Source organism: Erinaceus europaeus, chromosome 5, assembly GCF_950295315.1.
Source record: "Erinaceus europaeus chromosome 5, mEriEur2.1, whole genome shotgun sequence".
NCBI lineage: Eukaryota > Metazoa > Chordata > Mammalia > Eulipotyphla > Erinaceidae > Erinaceus > Erinaceus europaeus.
Genome location: NC_080166.1, coordinates 115,175,321 through 115,194,611, shown reverse-complemented (window position 1 = coordinate 115,194,611; position 19,291 = coordinate 115,175,321). Strand labels below are relative to the sequence as shown.

At 36.5% G+C, this 19,291-nt stretch overlaps 1 protein-coding gene and 1 long non-coding RNA gene across 3 annotated transcripts in view; one reads left to right on the top strand and one right to left on the bottom strand.

The window, feature by feature from the left end:
- The window catches only part of LOC132538640 (uncharacterized), a 915,711-nt gene that overhangs the window by 562,866 nt on the left and 333,554 nt on the right, over nucleotides 1–19,291 (top strand). The window lies entirely within an intron of this gene.
- STARD13 (StAR related lipid transfer domain containing 13) overlaps nucleotides 1–19,291 on the bottom strand; it is a 576,918-nt gene that overhangs the window by 356,642 nt on the left and 200,985 nt on the right. For both annotated transcript variants that reach the window (XM_060191640.1, XM_060191639.1), the window contains one exon: nucleotides 10,990–11,023. In XM_060191640.1, coding sequence (XP_060047623.1) covers nucleotides 10,990–11,023 — 34 coding nt within the window. The remainder of the gene's footprint in view (nucleotides 1–10,989; nucleotides 11,024–19,291) is intronic.

Sequence of the window (19,291 nt, the reverse complement as noted above, 5' to 3'; positions counted from 1 at the left end):
TGTTAGATGGCTATATATACAACTGGTTGCAGAAACACTTTTAGAGATTACTTTTCTTCAAAAATAAGGAACAAGTAAATATACATTGAAAGTAGCTGTGGACTGACAACTAAAACATTCTTAATCACTTTTAAATATGGTTTAAGAATGAAATGAGAGATATGCATTAGCAAAATTGATTTTAAGATACTCTTAGTAATGTAGTCTATAAGATATTTTATAACAGTGCATTAGCTGACAAAACATTTTATCTGCCTGTAAAATTTCACTAGCTTTGGCTGTTCTTAAGAATAATATAGCAGTAAATCTTGAGGAAATTTTTCAGAAGTATGAGATATCATGTTTTGCTATGAGCTGCAGTTTTCCCTTTTATTAACATTAATATTTGCTTCATGTTTGACTTCTTTATAATATTTCTGAGTTTCTTCTACACCTTAAAATTCCTTTCCAATGGCTTTTTCATTAATTCAACTGAATGTATTTATACTTATCGTACCTAGTATGTGTTATATATTGTGCCAGGCCCTTGAAGAATTTTTTTTTTTTACCAGAGGGTGATCTCTAGTTTCTGGTGATAGGAGTCTGTGTATTTTTTTTCCAAAAGGCAGAATGAATTGTTAATAACTAATCACCTAGTGTAGAAAACAATTGCTTTTTAAATTTATTTATTCCTTTTTGTTGCCCTTGTTGTTTCATTGTTGTAGTTATTGTTGTCATCATTGTTGGATAAGACAGAGAGAAATGGAGAGAGGAGTGGAAGACAGAGAGGGGGAGAGAAAGATAGACACCTGCAGACCTGCTTCACTGCTTGTGAAGGGACTCCCCTGCAGGTGGGGAGCTGGGGACTCAGACCGGGATCCTTACACCTGTCCTTGCACTTGGTGCCACCTGCACTTAACCTGCTGTGCTACTGCCCAACCCCTGAAAATAATTGTTTTTAACAGAGTAAATCATGTACTGAATGTAAAGTCAAAAACTTAAACAAAGTGAATTCCATTTGAGATGATATTAAGGGTGAGTAGGAATTTGGCAGGCTGACGAGAGAACTATCTTCTAAAAAGTCTGAAAGAATGTGTGACTGAGTAAAAAACTGTAGTCTGTGGATGAAGGGAGTCAGGGATGGAGATATTACAGTACTAAAATTAAATATATAAGCTATTTTTTTACCCCACAATGGTGTCAATTCAGTAAGGGAAAGAAGTCTTTTCAACAAGTGTTGCTAGAACAACTGATAAGAATCTAAACTGGTGCAACTACTTTGGAAAATAGTTTGGCAGTTCCAGAAAAGTCAAACACAAAGTTGTCACTTGACTCAGCAATCCCAAGAGAAAAATAATACTTCACACAAAAGAATATGTAGATAACCACTCATAATATATTCATAATATAAAACATGGAAAATCTAAAAGTCCATAAGGTGATAAGTATATATATTACATCTACTGTATCCATACAACAGGATAGAAATTTTACTCTGTGGAGCCAGGCAGTGGTGTATCCGGTTGAGAGCACACATTACCACGTGCAAAGATCTGAACTCAGAACCATGGTCCCCCTCCTTCAGGGGAGAAATTTAAAAATCAGTGAAGCAGTTCTGCAGTTCCTTTTCTACTTCTACCTCTCCTTTCAAATTTTCTTTGTCTTATTTAATAATTTTTTGAACTAAACATAAAATTATCCTGCCATAAATAAAAAGAAATGGAGTATTTCCACATGACACAACATGGATGAACCTCAAAAGTATTATAATGGAAAATCATCTAATTATAAAAGTGCCAGATGATCCCATTAATATGAAGTGTCCAGACTAAGAAAATTCCTAGACACAGAATGGATTAGTAGTTGCTGGTGGTAAGGGGCAGGACTGAAGAGGAACTGCAAGTACATGTTAGTGAATGTAGTAGCACTTTTTGTTGGAGTGCTGAGAACATTTAAAAACTGAAAGTGAATTGATGAAGTGGCAACTATTGGTGTCCCAGTGCAAATCCATGGGTTCCTGTGACAGCTCTGAGTGATGTGTATGATGATGGAGTTTGGGTAGCCAGAGATGTGAGGAGGTGAGGTTTGTCTGGGAGTGTGGGAGGGATGGGGTGAAAGAGGCAACTAGGTTGTTAGTAACTACTAGAGACAGAGACATATCTGGATTGTATTCTATTAGGTGATCAGGACCACAGAAGTAGTTATCAATAAAAGCCATAAACAGTAGATTATGTGGATGAATTTTCATATGCAAAAATCTAAATTTATTTTGTAGATACAATGTAATATACTACATATACAGAACACAAAAAATATGTACAATATTATATTTTATGTACACAGGTACAATTCAATTATAGCTTTCAGAAATCTTGGAATGTCACTCAGAATAGACACTGTCTGGCAAGCATACTTTTAGTGAAATTTTCAGCAGGATTATTGGTTTGCTTCCATAATGAAAGAAGATTTTTAGAAATGAATTAAAATTCTAAGTCAAAGAATTGTTAATTTGTGATGCTGAATGTTATCAAGTGACAGATTGATTTTGATGTGAGTTTTGGGGGTAAAAGTAGAAAATTCAAGCTTTTAAATTGTATTAAAATGCTTGAAAGATGAACAAAAACCATGAGCTCACTAAACAAGAGTTTAATAAGGGAAAAACATCATATGTGTAAGTATTCAAATAGAATATAGCTACGCAGTGTACACTAATCTATTTGGTGACTATGTTTTTCTTTTTCACTAGTTTGAAGTCTTGTCTATGCCACTTATTTTCAAGTCCATTAACAAGCAGTATCCAGCCAGCACTTGAAGTGTCAAGGGACAGTAAAAACTATAACATCAAGGTTGGTGCCCCACAGAGCAGTAAAAAAAAGTGTATTTATTTGTTATAAGACTTTTTATGAAATAATATGTACCCAGAATAATGAATGTTAAATTATTTTAGAAGTGAACACAAGTCCATAGAGAAAAGAAGAAGCCAAAATATTTTAACTTTTAAAATATCAAAGCACATTCTTCAACTTTTACCAGATCTAAGTCACAGTGTTTTCTCAAATAACATGTGAAAAGTGTTTTGCTGTAATAAAAAGCACTGTGGACACTAATTATTACAACATGATAGCTATAGTTAATAATATTTTGTTGTATACTTGAAAGCTGAGGAGGGAGTAGAACTTAAAAGTTTTCTTGTCACAAGAAAATTAATTTTGTAACTATGTAGGGTGGCTGACATTAACTAGACTCTTCATGGTGATCATTTCGTAATATACAAAATATATCCCTGAAACCAATAAAATGTTATATGTTATTAATACCTCAAATAAATCTTTTTAAAAAGACATAGGCATTGGTGGTCTAGTCTGGCAGAAAGAAAGAAAAAGATGGTCAGGGAGAAGAAGGAATTATAAATTTTGATAAGTATTTACTAAGGAAATTTATTCATTATTATTATGATCAATTATAAATTATAAATAATTATAACTAATAAATTTATTAAGGAAACAGAGGTTGCAGAACGGAAAACTAGAAGGCCCCCATAGGTGCTTGCCCTCAACATGCATCAACACCGGTGGTGAATGTACTATCCTCCAAAGGGAGGCTGGACAACATACTCTATCTTCCACCTGAGGAAAATGGGTCCTGAAACTGAGGCAGCTTGGAACATTCCGACTCATGACCACAGAATATGAGCTCAGATCTACAGGGATGCAGAGGTCACATAAGCTCCTAAGCTGAATATGACCCCAGATCAGATCAAATCGATGGGGTTTACAGTCAACAATATTTATACACCTTTCCCATATTTGGGAGCTACTCTCTTCCCCGATCCAGCTTTCTGGTCCTTTTTCCAGCCATGACATCATTTCCCCAGACAATAACTTGGATCCACCTGCATATCAGATGTCAGGCTCAGAAAAAAAAAAATAGTATAGTCATGGATCTTTTGGAATATATAAAATAGGGGTACTATCTACAAAATGGAGACCCCAAATCTTCATCTGCACTATTCCAGGTTCATGATTAGTCAACAATTTGTTTGCCTTTATATGTTAACTCTTCTTTCAGCCACCAGGTTCCAGATGCTACCGTGATGCCAGCTGGACCTCCCTGGGCAAACAACCCCACCATTGCGTCCTGGAGCCTCACCTCCCCAGATCCCTGCCCCCCTAGGGAAAGAGAGAGACAGTCTGGGAGTATGGATCGACCTACCAAAATCCATGTCCAGTAGAGAAGCAACTACAGAAGCCAGACCTTTCACTTTCTGCACCCCATAATGTCCTTTGGTCCAAGCTTTCAGAGGGATAGGAAAGCTATCAGAGGAGGCGATGGGATACGGAGTTCTGGTATCTGGTTGTACCCCTCTTGCCCTATGGTTTTTGTCAGTGTCTCCTTTAAAAAAAATAATAAATAAAATATAAAGGAGGTCTATTCAAGTTGGATTACCAGGTGACAGCCATGTTAAGAGATTTGCATTTGAAATGGAGAAAATAGAAATGTGGAAAACATCTGGATTTTTTTGGGTAAAAATAAACCTCTGCATTGAAACGTAAATGTAATATTTGCTGGTTAGAAAATTTCCTTAGCTCCTGCTATTTAGGCCCCTTTGGTAGATGTTGGGAAACACTGGCCTGGAGACTTTGAATGCCAGCTGCCAGATCCAGGAATGGTGTGCACAATCACTCCTCCTTTTTCATATGTACCTTAGTTGGCAGACTGCAAGGTCTCTAAGTATATAGAATTAACTGGTACCACTCAAAATTGGGGGGAAATAATATGTTTTAACAAGATTTTATATAGTGCTTAGGCTTTGTGTGGCACCTAGATTTCAAGATAGAGACTCACACTAATTAAAATGAAATAAAGCCAAGGTTTCTCTAGATACACTGTGATGTTTTCCTTTTGCCTCTTGTGGGAATATTACCACAGAATAGGAACTGCCTCTATAAATAACCACAGAAAGTACAATTTATTAAAGCACTGCAAATTTCACTTAATAGTCATAATTAGGGGGCTGGGAGGTGGCGCAGTGGGTTAAGCGCACGTGGCGCAAAATGCAAGGACCGGCATAAGTATCCTGGTTCAAGCCCCCGGCTCCCCACCTGCAGGGGAGTCGCTTCACAGGCGGTGAAGCAGGTCTGCAGGTGTCTATATTTCTCTCCCCCTCTCTGACTTCCCCTCCTCTCTCCATTTCTCTCTGTCCTATCCAACAATGAACAACATCAACAATGGTAATAATAATAACCACAATGAGGCTACAACAACACGGGCAAAAAAAGGGGGGGAAATGGCCTCCAGGAGTGGTGGATTCATGGTGCAGGCATTGAGCCCAGCAATAACCCTGGAGGAAAAAAAAATAGTCATAATTTACTGAAAAGTTCTGGTTTTACTGAAGCCATCTTAGGAAGATTCAACTTAAGTAGGTTTCTTAAAGGAGACAAAATTTTATCTTATTTACCTTTGTGTGGCTAATGTCTTGAAAAATTCTAAGAATATAGTAGATGTTTAACAAACTCTAGATGAATTAAATTGAAGTTGCAATTTCCAACTTAACTTGGTGTGGGATACCATGTTAGCCTTGGGCATTTGTCACTACAGTTAAATTTCAGTGAAACAGACAACCCTTCAGCTTCATTACTCCGGTGAGACCTTTCCTTTCATAGTATTCTCTAATTCCATCTCAGGTGGTTCACTTTATAACAAAGTCCCAAAACCTAGATATAGACCAGGTCCGTGAGATAGAGAATATGTTCACATGTATCCATAAACTAGGGTAAAATATATACCTGGAAGCAGAAGTACACTACAGCTTGCATTGAATAACCCCCAACACTTCATCTCCTCTATTCCAAACTTTGGGTCCATGATGGTTCAACAATTTGTTTGGCTTTGTATGTTAACTCTCTTTGCAGCCACCAGGTTCTAGATGCCATCAGGATGCCAGCCAGGCTTCCCTGGACTGAAGACCCCACCAATGTGTCCTGGAGCTCTGCTTCCCCAGAGACCCACCCTAATAAGGAAAGAGAGAGAAGACTGGGAGTATGGACCAACCTGTCAATGCCCATGTTCAGCGGGGAAGCAATTACAGAAGCCAGACCTTCCACCTTCTGCAATCCACAATGACCCTGGGTCCATGCTCCCAGAGGGATAGAGAATGGGAAAGCTATTGGGGAGGGGATGGGATATGAAGATTGGGTGGCAGGAATTGTATGGAGTTGTACCCCTCCTATCCTACAGTTTTGTTAATGTCTCCTTTCTTAAATAAATAAAAAAAAATATAGAGAGAAATCCAAGATGAAAAAAAAAGAAAAAAAATCAGTGGAACAGAAGAATATTTATGTTCCATAGTAGAAGTTTTTACAGTAAAATAAAAATATGCATATTTTTATTCTTTTTATTTTATTATTTATTCCTTTTTTGGAGAAAAGAAAAACTCTGGTTTATGGTGGTGCGGGGAATTAAACCTGGGACTTTGGAGCCTCAGACATGAGGGTCTGTTTGCATAATCATTATGCTATCTACTCCCACCCCGAATTTTTTTATTCTTAAGTAGTGGATTTAGCTGTGTCTTTAACTCCTCCGTACAAATTTCTGTATTGCTTACCTGTTGTAGTTTTGTTTATCATTTACCCTTCAGATCCTTGATCATGGGTCTAACAAACACCCAAAATAATGAAACTGAAAAGACAAAAAATAATTATAATACTTGCAAGAAAGATGGGTAATTAATGCCATAGTATTCCTGATACTGCTCTTTCTGTTGCCTAGGTGAAATTACTGAGAAAAAAGGATATGTGGTTTCCTTTGGTTGTAAAATTGCTTTCTAAACTGAAATTTATTGTTTTGAAGTCACATGTACATTTCACTCCAAATATATCAGTGGAAGATTCAAATAATCCTGATAGTTAACAATATTAGAATTTGACTTTAGTCTCCAGTTTGCAAACTTGAAGATATAAATTATTAAATGAGAAACTGAATTTAAAGTCATCTATAGGAGGCTGGTGGTGACACACCTGATTGAACACACACATTACCATGTGCAGTGACCTGGGTATAAGTCCCAGGTGGCCACCTATAGGGAGGAAGCTTCAAGAGCAGTGAAGCAGTGCTATGGGTATCTTTCTTTCTCTCTCACTATCCCCCTCTCTCCTCTCAACCTTTCTCTTTCCTATCAAAACAAAAAATATCAACTCTGTCACCATCTTCCTAGACAATACTTTTAGTCCACCTGCATGTTAGCTATCCAGCTCAAGAAATAATTACTAGAGTCATGGGCCCCTTTGGAGCATACCTAAAATAGATTTCCTAGCTTCTTCTCACATTAAGACCTCTAGTTTCATCTGCTCTGTTCCTACCTTTTGGTTCCTCTTTATTAAACAATTTTCCCTGCTTTATATCTTACTGCCTTTCAGCCACTAAGTTGCAGAAGCTACCATGACCATCCTGACTCTCCTGAGCAGACAGACTCACCAATGTATCCTGGAACTTCACCTCTCCAGAGCCCTATCCCACTATGGAAAGATAGAAAGAGGCTGGGGAGATGGGTCGACCTGTCAACGCCCACGTCCAGTGTAGAAGCAATTACAAAAGCCAGACCTCTACTTTATGCACCCCCTAAAGAATTTTGGTCTATATTCCCAGAGGAATAAAGAATAGGGGAGCTTCCAATGGAGGAGATGGGACACAGAACTCTGATAGTGGGAACTGTATGGAATTGTACCCCAGTTATGTTACAATCATGTTAATCATTAATAAAAAATTGAAAGTAAAATAAAATAAGACAATAAATTGTAACTAATAGACAAAGTCAACCATAGCTACTTGGGTTAAACTAAAGTATGCACACAAATATATATGGACGTTTATATTCACTTTTCAAACCAAAATGACTACTCATTAAGGAAGGCACATCACTTATCACTCATCTCTATATTATTTTTTTAATCTAACAATGCCAGTAGTAGTATAAGCATAAATTTTGAGAATTTACTCCATGGTTACTGTAGAAATGTTTCTTTCATCACTAAACTAAGATCTTTTGGTTCTACTGGAATGGTTAAGCTTCCTAGAAAATAACTGTTTTCATTTTGTGATGTTCTCTTAATCCACTAGTAAAAACCAGATGACTGACCCTTAGACCATTTCTCTATGTCTCAGAGGAAAATGTAGGTTAGATTCTATTAACAAACAGGAAAGAATCATCAGGAATTGCTTTATAGTGGAGCATAGGAAGATTGAGTCCCCATTGTGTCCTTCCTTCATCATATTATACCTTATAACTGTATCTATTGAATGGTCTCTTTAGTTTGGTTGCCATTTTACACCTTTGATAAAACAGTGAAGGAAGCTCTGAAACACACTAAACAAAAAGAAATAAAATTAAAAATTAAAGAAATTTTCATCACATCTTATAAATTTTAGGTAGGAATGACCATTAAACATTTAAATTTTGAAAATGATTTAATCTGGAAGACTCAATCTGAAGGGGAAAAAAAGTAAGAGGGAACACCTATAATTGAAAAACCCAAATTTATGAACTGTTTCACATTTGCATGGAAATCTGAATTAAGTTTCAAAAACTTGCCTCTGATTTACATGTGAAGAAAAAATTTTCTTAGACATCCTTCACCAATATTTTCTATTCCCAGAGTGCTTTCCATAAATATTTATATGAAAATTGATTTGATTCTTTTCAAGCTTTTGCTGGCCTGCTTGCCTTTTTTTCCCTCTGTCAAAATGAAACACTAGCTAGCATAGTAAATAAGCAGCTAAAAATTCAGTCTCCGGTAGACTGAGCCCCACACTGCACAATACCTAAAAGCTCATAATTAAGCTTCACATTTAACTGGTACTTCTACACCACATTAGAGTTACCAATGCTAAACATCCTCATTTGATATTATTAGAAAGCTACTTGTTTTTACTGTCCAGGAGTTAACTGAAGTTGTTTCTCATTTACTATTGGTTTCATATGATGGAAAAGTAGCCCTTAACTACAACAAGATGGGTACACCTATGATAAAAAGGAAATAGATTTATCACATTCTATTATATGTATCAGATGAGATTGGGCGTTTTCAGAGTGGTATGGCCGTAGACCTAGTATACTTATTAAACCTCCAAGAATAGCTCATTGTCTAAAACTTTCATATGCAGCTCATTTATGTAAACTCCTCATTAGATCACTTGTGGGGGGTGAAGCACATTTTTTTTTCACTGATGTGAATGTACTTCCAACTCCCTGAGTTCAGGCTGCAATTTCAGTGAGAGACAAAACACAGAAGACATAATGTTCTATTAAGGCACATTCATTTGATTTTTAAGATTACTTTACTTATTTCCTCCTTGGATGATAGGTGACTAAAGGTTATACAATGTTATATCTCAAATATAAAATTAGATATGGACAGAGTTACGCATACTTGATGCAATGTGCTTAGACATTCTTACAAATAGCAGAAGCAAACTCTGTTTCCTGGTTTTAGTGGTACAACTAGTGGGTCCATTATATTCACAATGCCATAACAAAGTTGCAGTAATAATTTTTGGTGGTCCAGTGTAAAAGGATCTTCTTTAAATCTCCCCAAGAAATAGAATAGTAGGGGAGTCGGGCTGTAGCGCAGTGGGTTAAGCGCAGGTGGCGCAAAGCACAAGGACAGGCATAAGGATCCCGGTTCGAACCCCGGCTCCCCACCTGCAGGGGAGTCGCTTCACAGGCGGTGAAGCAGGTCTGCAGGTGTCTATCTTTCTCTCCCCCTCTCTGTCTTCCCCTCCTCTCTCCATTTCTCTCTGTCCTATCCAACAACGACGACAACAACAATAATAACTACAACAATAAAACAACAAGGGCAACAAAAGGGAATAAATAAATAAAATAAAATATTAAAAAAAAAAAAAGAAATAGAATAGTAGATGACTCACTATATTTGAGAGATCTGGTGCTGATTATTAATTTGAACTGAAGCTGAGATCTTGGAGTTTTTGAACAAGGTACTAAAACTAGCTCTCTATTAGATTAAGAAGAGGGGAACATTTGAAAACAAAAGTAATGTGTATAGTTGCCAACACAAGGGTATCATTGGAGAATTATTGGGCTTTCGAAAAGACATGATGCATTTTTCTTTTTTTTTTTCATGATGCATTTTTCTATGCAAAAATGAGTCATGACTTTTTTGACAATCCAATATTTCTCCTTCCTTCCTTTTTTCCTTCCTTTTTTTTTTTTTTTTTCTTTTTTTCCTGAGCACTGCTCAGCTCTACCTTATGGTAGTACAAGGGACTGAGCCTGGGGGGACTTTGGAATTTCAGGCATGAGAATCACTTTACATAACCATTATGCTATCTACCCCCACCCAACCCACTATTTCTTAGTAACTTCACTTGATAAGATTATCTCAAAACAAGGCTTTAAAGAAAAGGAAACAATCTTAAAGGTATGAAGAATACACACAGTGTAATCACACATTTGTTCTATATACAAGCATTTAGACGACCAGTAGCGACCAGTAGACCAGTAGACGACCATAACAGCTAGCTGTTATGAATTAAAGTTAGATTAAAGTAAGAAATTAAGATGTAAAACATTTTGATTTACACAAAACATTTCCAGAATGCACAGAAGCCATACAACTAAAAATGCTGTTTCGCTGCTGTCTAGATAACTCACCTTCTAACCAATTTATTTCAGTATAAATGTAATCTTTCACTTAGGTCTTATTCACTATGTAGTATATACTTCAAGATCAAGACTGATTATGCAAAGAAATGTCTCTTTGTGTGACACCAGCTGTATAAAATGAGTATTAAACCTACAAGATGTCTGCATGAGAGATAGCAAATAACTAAGTAAGCAGCTCCAGCCCTCATAGGACACATTTTGATTTAGCATTATGCTGTGACCATCAATTATTCAGCAAACCTCATGGTCTGCTAAATTTATAGTGACTAGGCAAGGCTCTCAAAACAAATTCTACAAACATGTAATAAAGCATCATCAAGGAGACTTACCTTCCTTCTCTTTGCTTCGTTTGTCAGAGAACACCTGTTAGAAAAATCATAACTTTTTAATATCTCCAAATTACACTGCTTTCACTAAGAAAAAATGACACTGGATTGGGGGGGGATCAGGTTGTGAAACTAGAATAAATGGTCTCCAGAAATGAAAATAAAATGAGAAGCAGGATATTAGGATTGAATGAGTTCAGGCTGCACAATCATTTGGAATAATAAAAGTAAAACTCATTCACAGGGAAGATGCATTAAGTTTATTTCTAGTTGAATTATGCAAAGATTTATACTGTACCAGGCATCTGTTTAATAACAAAAAGACTGAAGTCTAGTTTATGCTTTTGTTCCATTGCCCTCATACCATCAATAACCTCCTCAATGCTCAATCCAGTCCCTATCCTGTATTAGCTCTAACATTACAACAACCAATGCAGCTGCACATAGCTCCTTTCAGAAACATTATCCTGTAGAGTTTTTATATTCCCACACTGTGCCTGCTGTTTTTTCTACATCTTTAGATGTTTCTCCTCATTTTTATGGACTCAGTTTTGTTAGTGCTTTTACTATATGCTTATTTCATTTACTTTGGTTTTGTTAGATATTGGTGTAGGGTCTTTTTATTTTGCACTCTTTCTAGAGTTATTACATCCACTTACTATCCATGTTCTGACAACTTTCAGATTTATATTCTTTTAAAAATATTTTATTTACTTTATTTTGATAAAGTAGTATCTGGAGGTACAGAAAGACAGCAAGAGATAGAGGCCAGAGCACTGCTCAGCTCTAGTTTATGGTGGGAGATTAAAAATTTTAACCTATATTTCTCTTCGCTTTCCTTTTCTCTACACATCTTTTCTTGATCTGCAAGTGAGTGAGAAAACTACTTATGGGATATCTTCCCTTAGCCATTTCACAGAAATTCCAACCCTATGTGTTCACAGCTCAACATTATGTACCTCTTCTTACACACATCCAGCCTTATTTGTTTCTTTTCCTGCTCCCATAATAATGAATAATATCACTATTGCCAAGGACTAAATATTAACGTGTTCCAACACCAAATTAAAGAAAGCTAAACCCCAATGAAATGGTATTTGGAGTATGGTTTTGGTGAGATTATAAGGTTTGGGTGAGATAATGCTGGTGGGGACCCATGGTGAGGTCAGTGCCATTAAGAAAGGGTTGAGGTGCTAAGAGTGCACTCTCTGCCACATGAAGACAGTGAGAAGTTGATCGGTTACCAACCAGGAAACAGGTCAGCACCATACACTGAACCAGATTCCAGAACCATGAAAAATAAACTGCTGTTTAAATGACCATGAGAAATAAATGCTTAATTAACCTAGCATTATTGTTGGAGCAGCCCAAACTGCTTAAAACAGTCTTCCTTCTGACTGCTTAAATCAGATGCACAAAGATCATCATCCTTGACTCCAATCTGTAAAGCTAAATTCTGTTGATGTCTACTCCCAAATCTTACATGAATTCACCTACTTCTTTTCATCTGTACTGCCACCTCCTGGGTAACATTCAGGTCTAGCTTAGATCACTGCAATGACTTGCTCACATCTAGTCTGATTCTAATCTTATTCCCTTACAAACTATATAGCACTCAGAGTGATATTTCTAAAACACAGTGTAACTGTGGCACTCTTCTTGAAACCACTCAGTAGTCCCCCACTACTCTAAGACTAAAAAGAGAGGTTCAGCTGTTAGAAAGACTGTGATTAGCAGCACAACCTTAAGAATCTCACCAAATTTATGAGTCTTGTTTCCTCATCAGTGAAATAGGACAGCTTTGAGGAATAAGTGCAATAATTCATGTGAAATGCTGAGACCAAGTGTGGCACAGAAGAGACAAACAATAAATATTTGTTATTCTGAAAGAAATATAAAAAAAAGACACTTCTAAAGTATCAAGCAAATAATACTCTAAGAATCTGGGATGAAAAAGGCAAAATGCTGATGCAGTTAGTGTTTTGTTCTTAATACCACAATTCTTTATTTACTCAATTTTTTATTTTCTTTCCCTCAGCCTATTCTATGCCCCTGTTCATATTTGCCTTGGAGTAAAGGAAATTACAATAGGAGCTGGTGACTGAAAATGAAAAGTCACTTTCCCCAGTGAGAATTGCATTTCAAAGGGTACAATTTGACAACAAACACCAATGAATGTACTTCTCATGGTAAAGCATCACACACTGTGAAATAGAAAAAAAAGTTCTATCTACACTTCTTTAAAAAAAAATTTTATATTTATTTATTTTCCCTTTTGTTGCCCTTGTTTTTTATTGCTGTTGTAGTAATTATTATTGATGTCATCATTGTTAGGACAGAGAGAAATGGAGACAGGAGGGGAAGACAGAGAGGGGGAGTGAAAGATAGACACCTGCAGATCTGCTTCACCGCCTGTGAAGCGACTCCCCTGCAGGTGGGGAGCTGTGGGCTCGAACCAGGATGCCTATGCTCATCCTTGCGCTTTGTGCCACGTGTGTTTAAGCTGCTGTGCTACTGCCCAATTCCCCTATGTACATTTCTTAAGTAATATCAAATAGGTGATAACTCTAGAGAGAACCCAACTACACCAAAGTAGTATTGTAATTTTAAATGGTTCTGACTTGGTTTACAAATAAATTCACTTAGTAAGTATTGAATTTAGAATAACAACTCAATAATCAGAAAGTAAAATATAAGTTTTTTATCTGAATACAAACTTATACTTATTTCCTATATAACTGTGTTTTAATAACCATGCAAATAGGAATATCACAGTAGAATTCAAATTCAAATGTTGAAAACAACAACAAAACCATTACTAATGAGCTAAGAGCAAATGGTGCAGAGAAATTTCAGCTTGAAGGCTTAAGAAGAAAGAAAAATAGTAATTAGACTTCCATATTCACTCTTTGAATTGGAGTGCCATAGAGCTACTTAAATTTTAATATGAAATAACTTCAAGAAGGAAAAAGTAATATATAACTATTGAGAGAACTAAAAGTTACATTCCTGAAAAATGAAAAAAAAATATTGCAAAGTATTACTAAAGTTAAAGTTTTGGGGAATTTTTGAAAACAAATCCTTAGTGCATGTAACTATTTTCAATAGAACCCTAAAAGTCAGGAGTAGAAGTATAAAGGCACTCATTCAAGGAAAATAAATAGGCAAACAACAAATGTATAATAAGAGCTCAGACCTACAGGGATGCAGAGTTACACAGGCTCCTGTGCTGAATATGGGTCCTAGATCAGATCAAAGGGGTTTACAGTTAATATACAGAAAGATAGAAACAGACTGGGAGTAAAGATTGACCTGTCAACGCCCATGTTCAGTGGAGAAGCAATTACAAAAGCCAGATCCTCCACCTTCTGTATCCCATAATAATCCTGGGTCTATGCTCCCAGAAGGATAAAGAATAGAAAAGCTTCCAGTGGAGCGGATGGGATATGGAACTCTAGTGGTGGGAATTGTGTGTAATTGCACCCCTGTTATCCTATGGTCTTGTTGATCATTATTAAATCAATAATAAAAAAAAGAGTTCTGGTGGTGGGAATTGTGTGAAGTTGTACCCCTCTTATCCTATCATTTAGTCAATGTTTTCTTTTTATAAATAAAATTTTTTTTAAAAGTCTCATGCATGATGACCAGGAGGGGTTTATTCCAGTAATACAAGGAATGTTCAACATACTAGGAAAGATACAAAAAAGTCATACTAATAGACACTGTAGATAGCATTTAATGGGATCCAACATCTTAGTCAACACTTATGACAACAATTCTTAATAAAATGGGGATAGAAAGAACATTCTGAAACAGAATAAAAGTCATTAATGACAAACCCACAGCTAATATCATAGTTAATGATGAAAGACTAGTAACTTTTTTGTTTAGAGCAGACTAAGACAAGAATTCCAATCTTTCCGCTACAACTCAACACAGTATTGATAATTCCAGCCAGAAAAATTAGGCAAGTAAAAGATATAAAAGGAATATGAACAAAGAAAAAAAATGAAATTGTCACTACTTGCAGGTTACATGATAATACATATAGAACTTCCTAGAGACTCTACTACAAACAAGCAGAAATAATAGATCAGTATATTAAAGGAGCCTAATCGCAAAGTCAACACACAGAAATCTGTAGCCATTTTAAACATACATCAAAGCAGAAAAGAAATAAATCAAGAAAACTATCTAATCTATCTAATTTATAATTTCTTTAAAATAATTTAGTACATATGAGTAAGCTTAATAAAGGAGATAAAAGAATTACATAGCAAAAACTCTTAAGACACTGTTAATTAAATAGAGAAGACACACAAAAACGTAAAGTGTTCCATGCTCACGAACTGGAAGAATTAACACTGTCAATTCTGTCCAAATCAATTTACAGAGTCAATGCAATTCCTATTAAAATGTCAATAGCATTAGTCTAGGATATATCACACACATAGGTGAAATGTATACATAGCCACGAGTTATTCTCAGTAGCTAAAGCAATCCTGGGCAGCTGTGTGTGGGGTGTGGGGGAGGGGAGTGTGAAGCATCAAATTCCCTGACTTCAAACTACTCTACAAAACATAGAAATCGGGGGGTCCAGCGGTAGCACAGTGGGTTAAGCACAGGTGGCGTGAAGTGCAAGGACCCACGCAAGAATCCCGGCTCCAGTCCCCGGCTCCCCACCTGCAGATGGGCCACTTCACAAGCGATGAAGCAGGTCTGTAGGTGTCTTTCTCTTCTCCTCCTCTCTCCATTTCTCTCTGTCCTATACAATGATAACAGCAACAATAATAATAACAACAAGGACAACAAAAAGGGAAAAAATAGCCTCCCTGAGCAGTGGATTCGGTAGTGCAGGCAAAAAAAAAAAAACCTAAGTAATCAAAACAGTATGGCATTGGATTAAAAGCAGAATTATGGTTCAATGTAATAGAAAGTACACACACACACACACACACACACACACACACACACACACACACACGTGCGCACAATGGAATACCATTGAGCTATAGGGAGGATAGAAATCTTGTAAATTTCAACAACATGGATGACACTAGAATGTTATGCTAAGCAATATAAGTCTAAAGAATAAATATAAATTTTAAAAGACTTCTGTCATATGTAGAATATAAAGAAACAAAGCAAGGAAATAGAAAAAAATTAAAATTAAGTCATAGATTTAAGCCACAGAACCGAAGTTATCAGAAGGGATGTTGGGCATTATGCCACCCCCCCATCGCTGATACTGTGGTCTATTTACAGAATCATTGTTTTGCCTGAGACCTGCCCTGCAGGGTATTGCTAATCCCACTGGTTAGAACCTTCGCAACAGCAGCTATGCAAGCTTTCTACTTTTGAGCTGTTTTCTCCACCCCTTCTCCTAGCCATTTCCATTTCCTACTTGCCACTTCCACTTAAAGATATATATAAAGCAGTTGTCTCTGATCAATAAAGGCATTGCATTGGGTTCCCACTCCGCCACGAGTTACTGGTCTCTCTCCCTTGTCGCTGAGTAAGCAGCAACCCAGGTTGGCTCCGGTCAAGTTCTCTCCAACCCAGAGAGCACATGCCCAGGAAGAAACACCCACAACACTAGCCTGGCAAAGGGGAGGACTTCAGGGGGCAAACAGCGGATAGAAACAATGTAAAAAATGATTTAAACTAATGTTACCTCAACCTAAAAAAAACGTTCTGGACATAGAGGCAGTAAGAGTTACACAACAATGTGAAAGTATACTGTTAAAGTATGCACTTAAATGTTTATATAATAAATTTTATTGTATGTTACCTCATAATTAGAAAGAAAATATATACAAAAAAATAAACCTCCAGAACCTCCAGATACATACAACCTATTGTAACTCTGTTGGACTTATTTATTACTTTTTTTTTTTTAATTAACCAGAGCACTGTTCAGCTCCAGCTTATGGTGGTTCAGGGGATTGAACCTGAGACTTTGGAGCCCCAGAAATGACAGTTTGTTTGCAAAACCATTATGCTATCTACCCCCGCCCTTCTGTTTGATTTATTAACACTCTTTACTTCAAATCCATTTGTTAGAAGATCTGAATAAACTGGTAGAATCTTCTTACAGGGGCCAAGTGGTGGCACACAAGGTTGGATGCACATGTAACAATGCACAAGGGCAAGGACAACAATGCAAGGGGTGGAGGCTTCATGAGTGGCGAAGCAGTGCTGCAGTTGTTTCTTCTCTCTCCCACCTCTCTAGCTCACCTTTCACTCTCAATTTCTATCTCTGTCCTAAAAAATAAAATGAAATTTTAAAAGATTTTTAGGGACACAGCAATATATTAATAGAATATCCTTAAATTATAAATTGTGGGGGCCAGGGAGAGGTGTGGTACACCCAGCTGAGCACACACATGTACTGAGCACAGGGACCCAGGTTCAAGCTTAAAGTCCCCGTCTGCAGGGGAGAAGTTTCACAAGTAGTGAAGAGGAGCTATAGGTGTCTTTCTCTTTTTTTTCTCCCTCCTTATCTACCTTTTAACTTTCAACTTCTCTCTGTTCAGTCAAATAAGAATATATAAATTTTAAAACTAAAGTCTAAAATGTGACTTATGAGCAGATAACAAAGGACTAATGATAGCTTGTAATCACTTCTACTTACCTAAAGTTATCAGATTATAGTTAAGCTCTAGACACACACACACTCACACACACTTTGAAGCAGAATGTGGGATAATTCAGAGATGCTTTTATAGTTACTATCTCTAGATCATCAATGTTTCTTTTTCCTCTGAATAGTTTGTTCAATAAATATTTCCTTAGTCAATAAATAGAAATACACATTCCTAGTATAATAACTAGGCATAGGTTACTCATCCAAAGTGAATATTTTGGAACTATTGAACTGTTTAAATTATAGGAAATTCCTTTGAAATGTAAGTCACTTGCCACAGTAGGTAAGATGCTCCAGAAGGGGTTAAGTTTTTAATGCTCTGGAAACTTTAGTATTAAGAAACTTGTCTTCACACAGATAAAGAATAACCATATTTTAGGAATTTATTTTATAAGAGTACATTTAAAAGGCAATTTGGAGAAATAAATTTACTGAGATATACATTCCTTGCCTATATAGATAAATATATGCAGATTGAATGAGTAGGGTAACACCAGATAACTAGAAAATCATACAATTTTCTGCAGTAGAGATTATGGTCATTCAGGCATATGATGATCAATCAAGTCAATAAGTACTACTGACTGAATGAAACCAGAAAGTTGGTCTCAACACCTGCTGCTCCTTAAACACAAAGAGCACATTTGTTCCTAATGGCCTGTGGTAAACTTTTAAAACCAAAAGCAGCAGTTAAAACCCCAAGGTAAATAAACTCTTAGGTAAACACATAAGTCATTTTACTATTTGATCTTTAGCTTGTCCAGAATGCACCTGCTGCTTTCAAACTTACTTATATTCAGTGGTGATTCTGACTTTTACACCTACAGGTCAATGCCAAAGTAGCAATGAGTAGATAATGTTACTCAACATGTTATCACTGGAGAGCTGGCTTCCATGGAAAGATAAAAGGGATGTGAATATTACATAATAAATTTGAATCAAATAGTTTAACACAGTCTGACTTTAATACAGTTGAATTTACATCTCAAAAAGCTCTTCTGGGAAAGGGAACTAACATAGCTCTTTATGCAATGAAGTTTTATGTCTGAGGCACTGAAAGTCTCAGCTTCTACCCCCAGTATTGCCATAAGTCAGAACTGAGCAGTGCTGTGGTATTATAAAAAGGTAGATAGAGATGATAGATAGATAGATAGATAGATAGATAGATAGATAGATAGATAGATAGATAGATAGATAGATAGGAAGGAAGGAAAAGGTTTTTCCTTTTACTCAGACATAAAGAGCAAATTAGAGATCACAGGAAGGAAAGTTGAGAGAAGGCAAGTAAATTAGATGGGTCAATTATATGGTGACAGGCAGAATTAAACCTTTAGTGGTGAATTTAATGTAGTATGTTCAGATGTAGGATTATAATGATGTACACCTGAAGCATATGATGTTGTAGTACAATGTTTCAACAAAAAGGAACCAAAAATTTTCAAATTTACCAAGAGATTAGATCTTAATTGTAATCACCATTTTAAAAATTACAATTTTAAGGAGTCAGGTGATAGCGAAGCGGGTTAAGTGCATGGGGCGCAAAGCTGCAAGGAGGGGTTAGGATCCTGGTTCAAGCCCCCAGCTCCCCACCTGCAGGGGAGTCACTTCACAGGTAGTAAAGCATGTCTGCAGGTGTCTCTCTGTCTCTCTTCCTCTCTA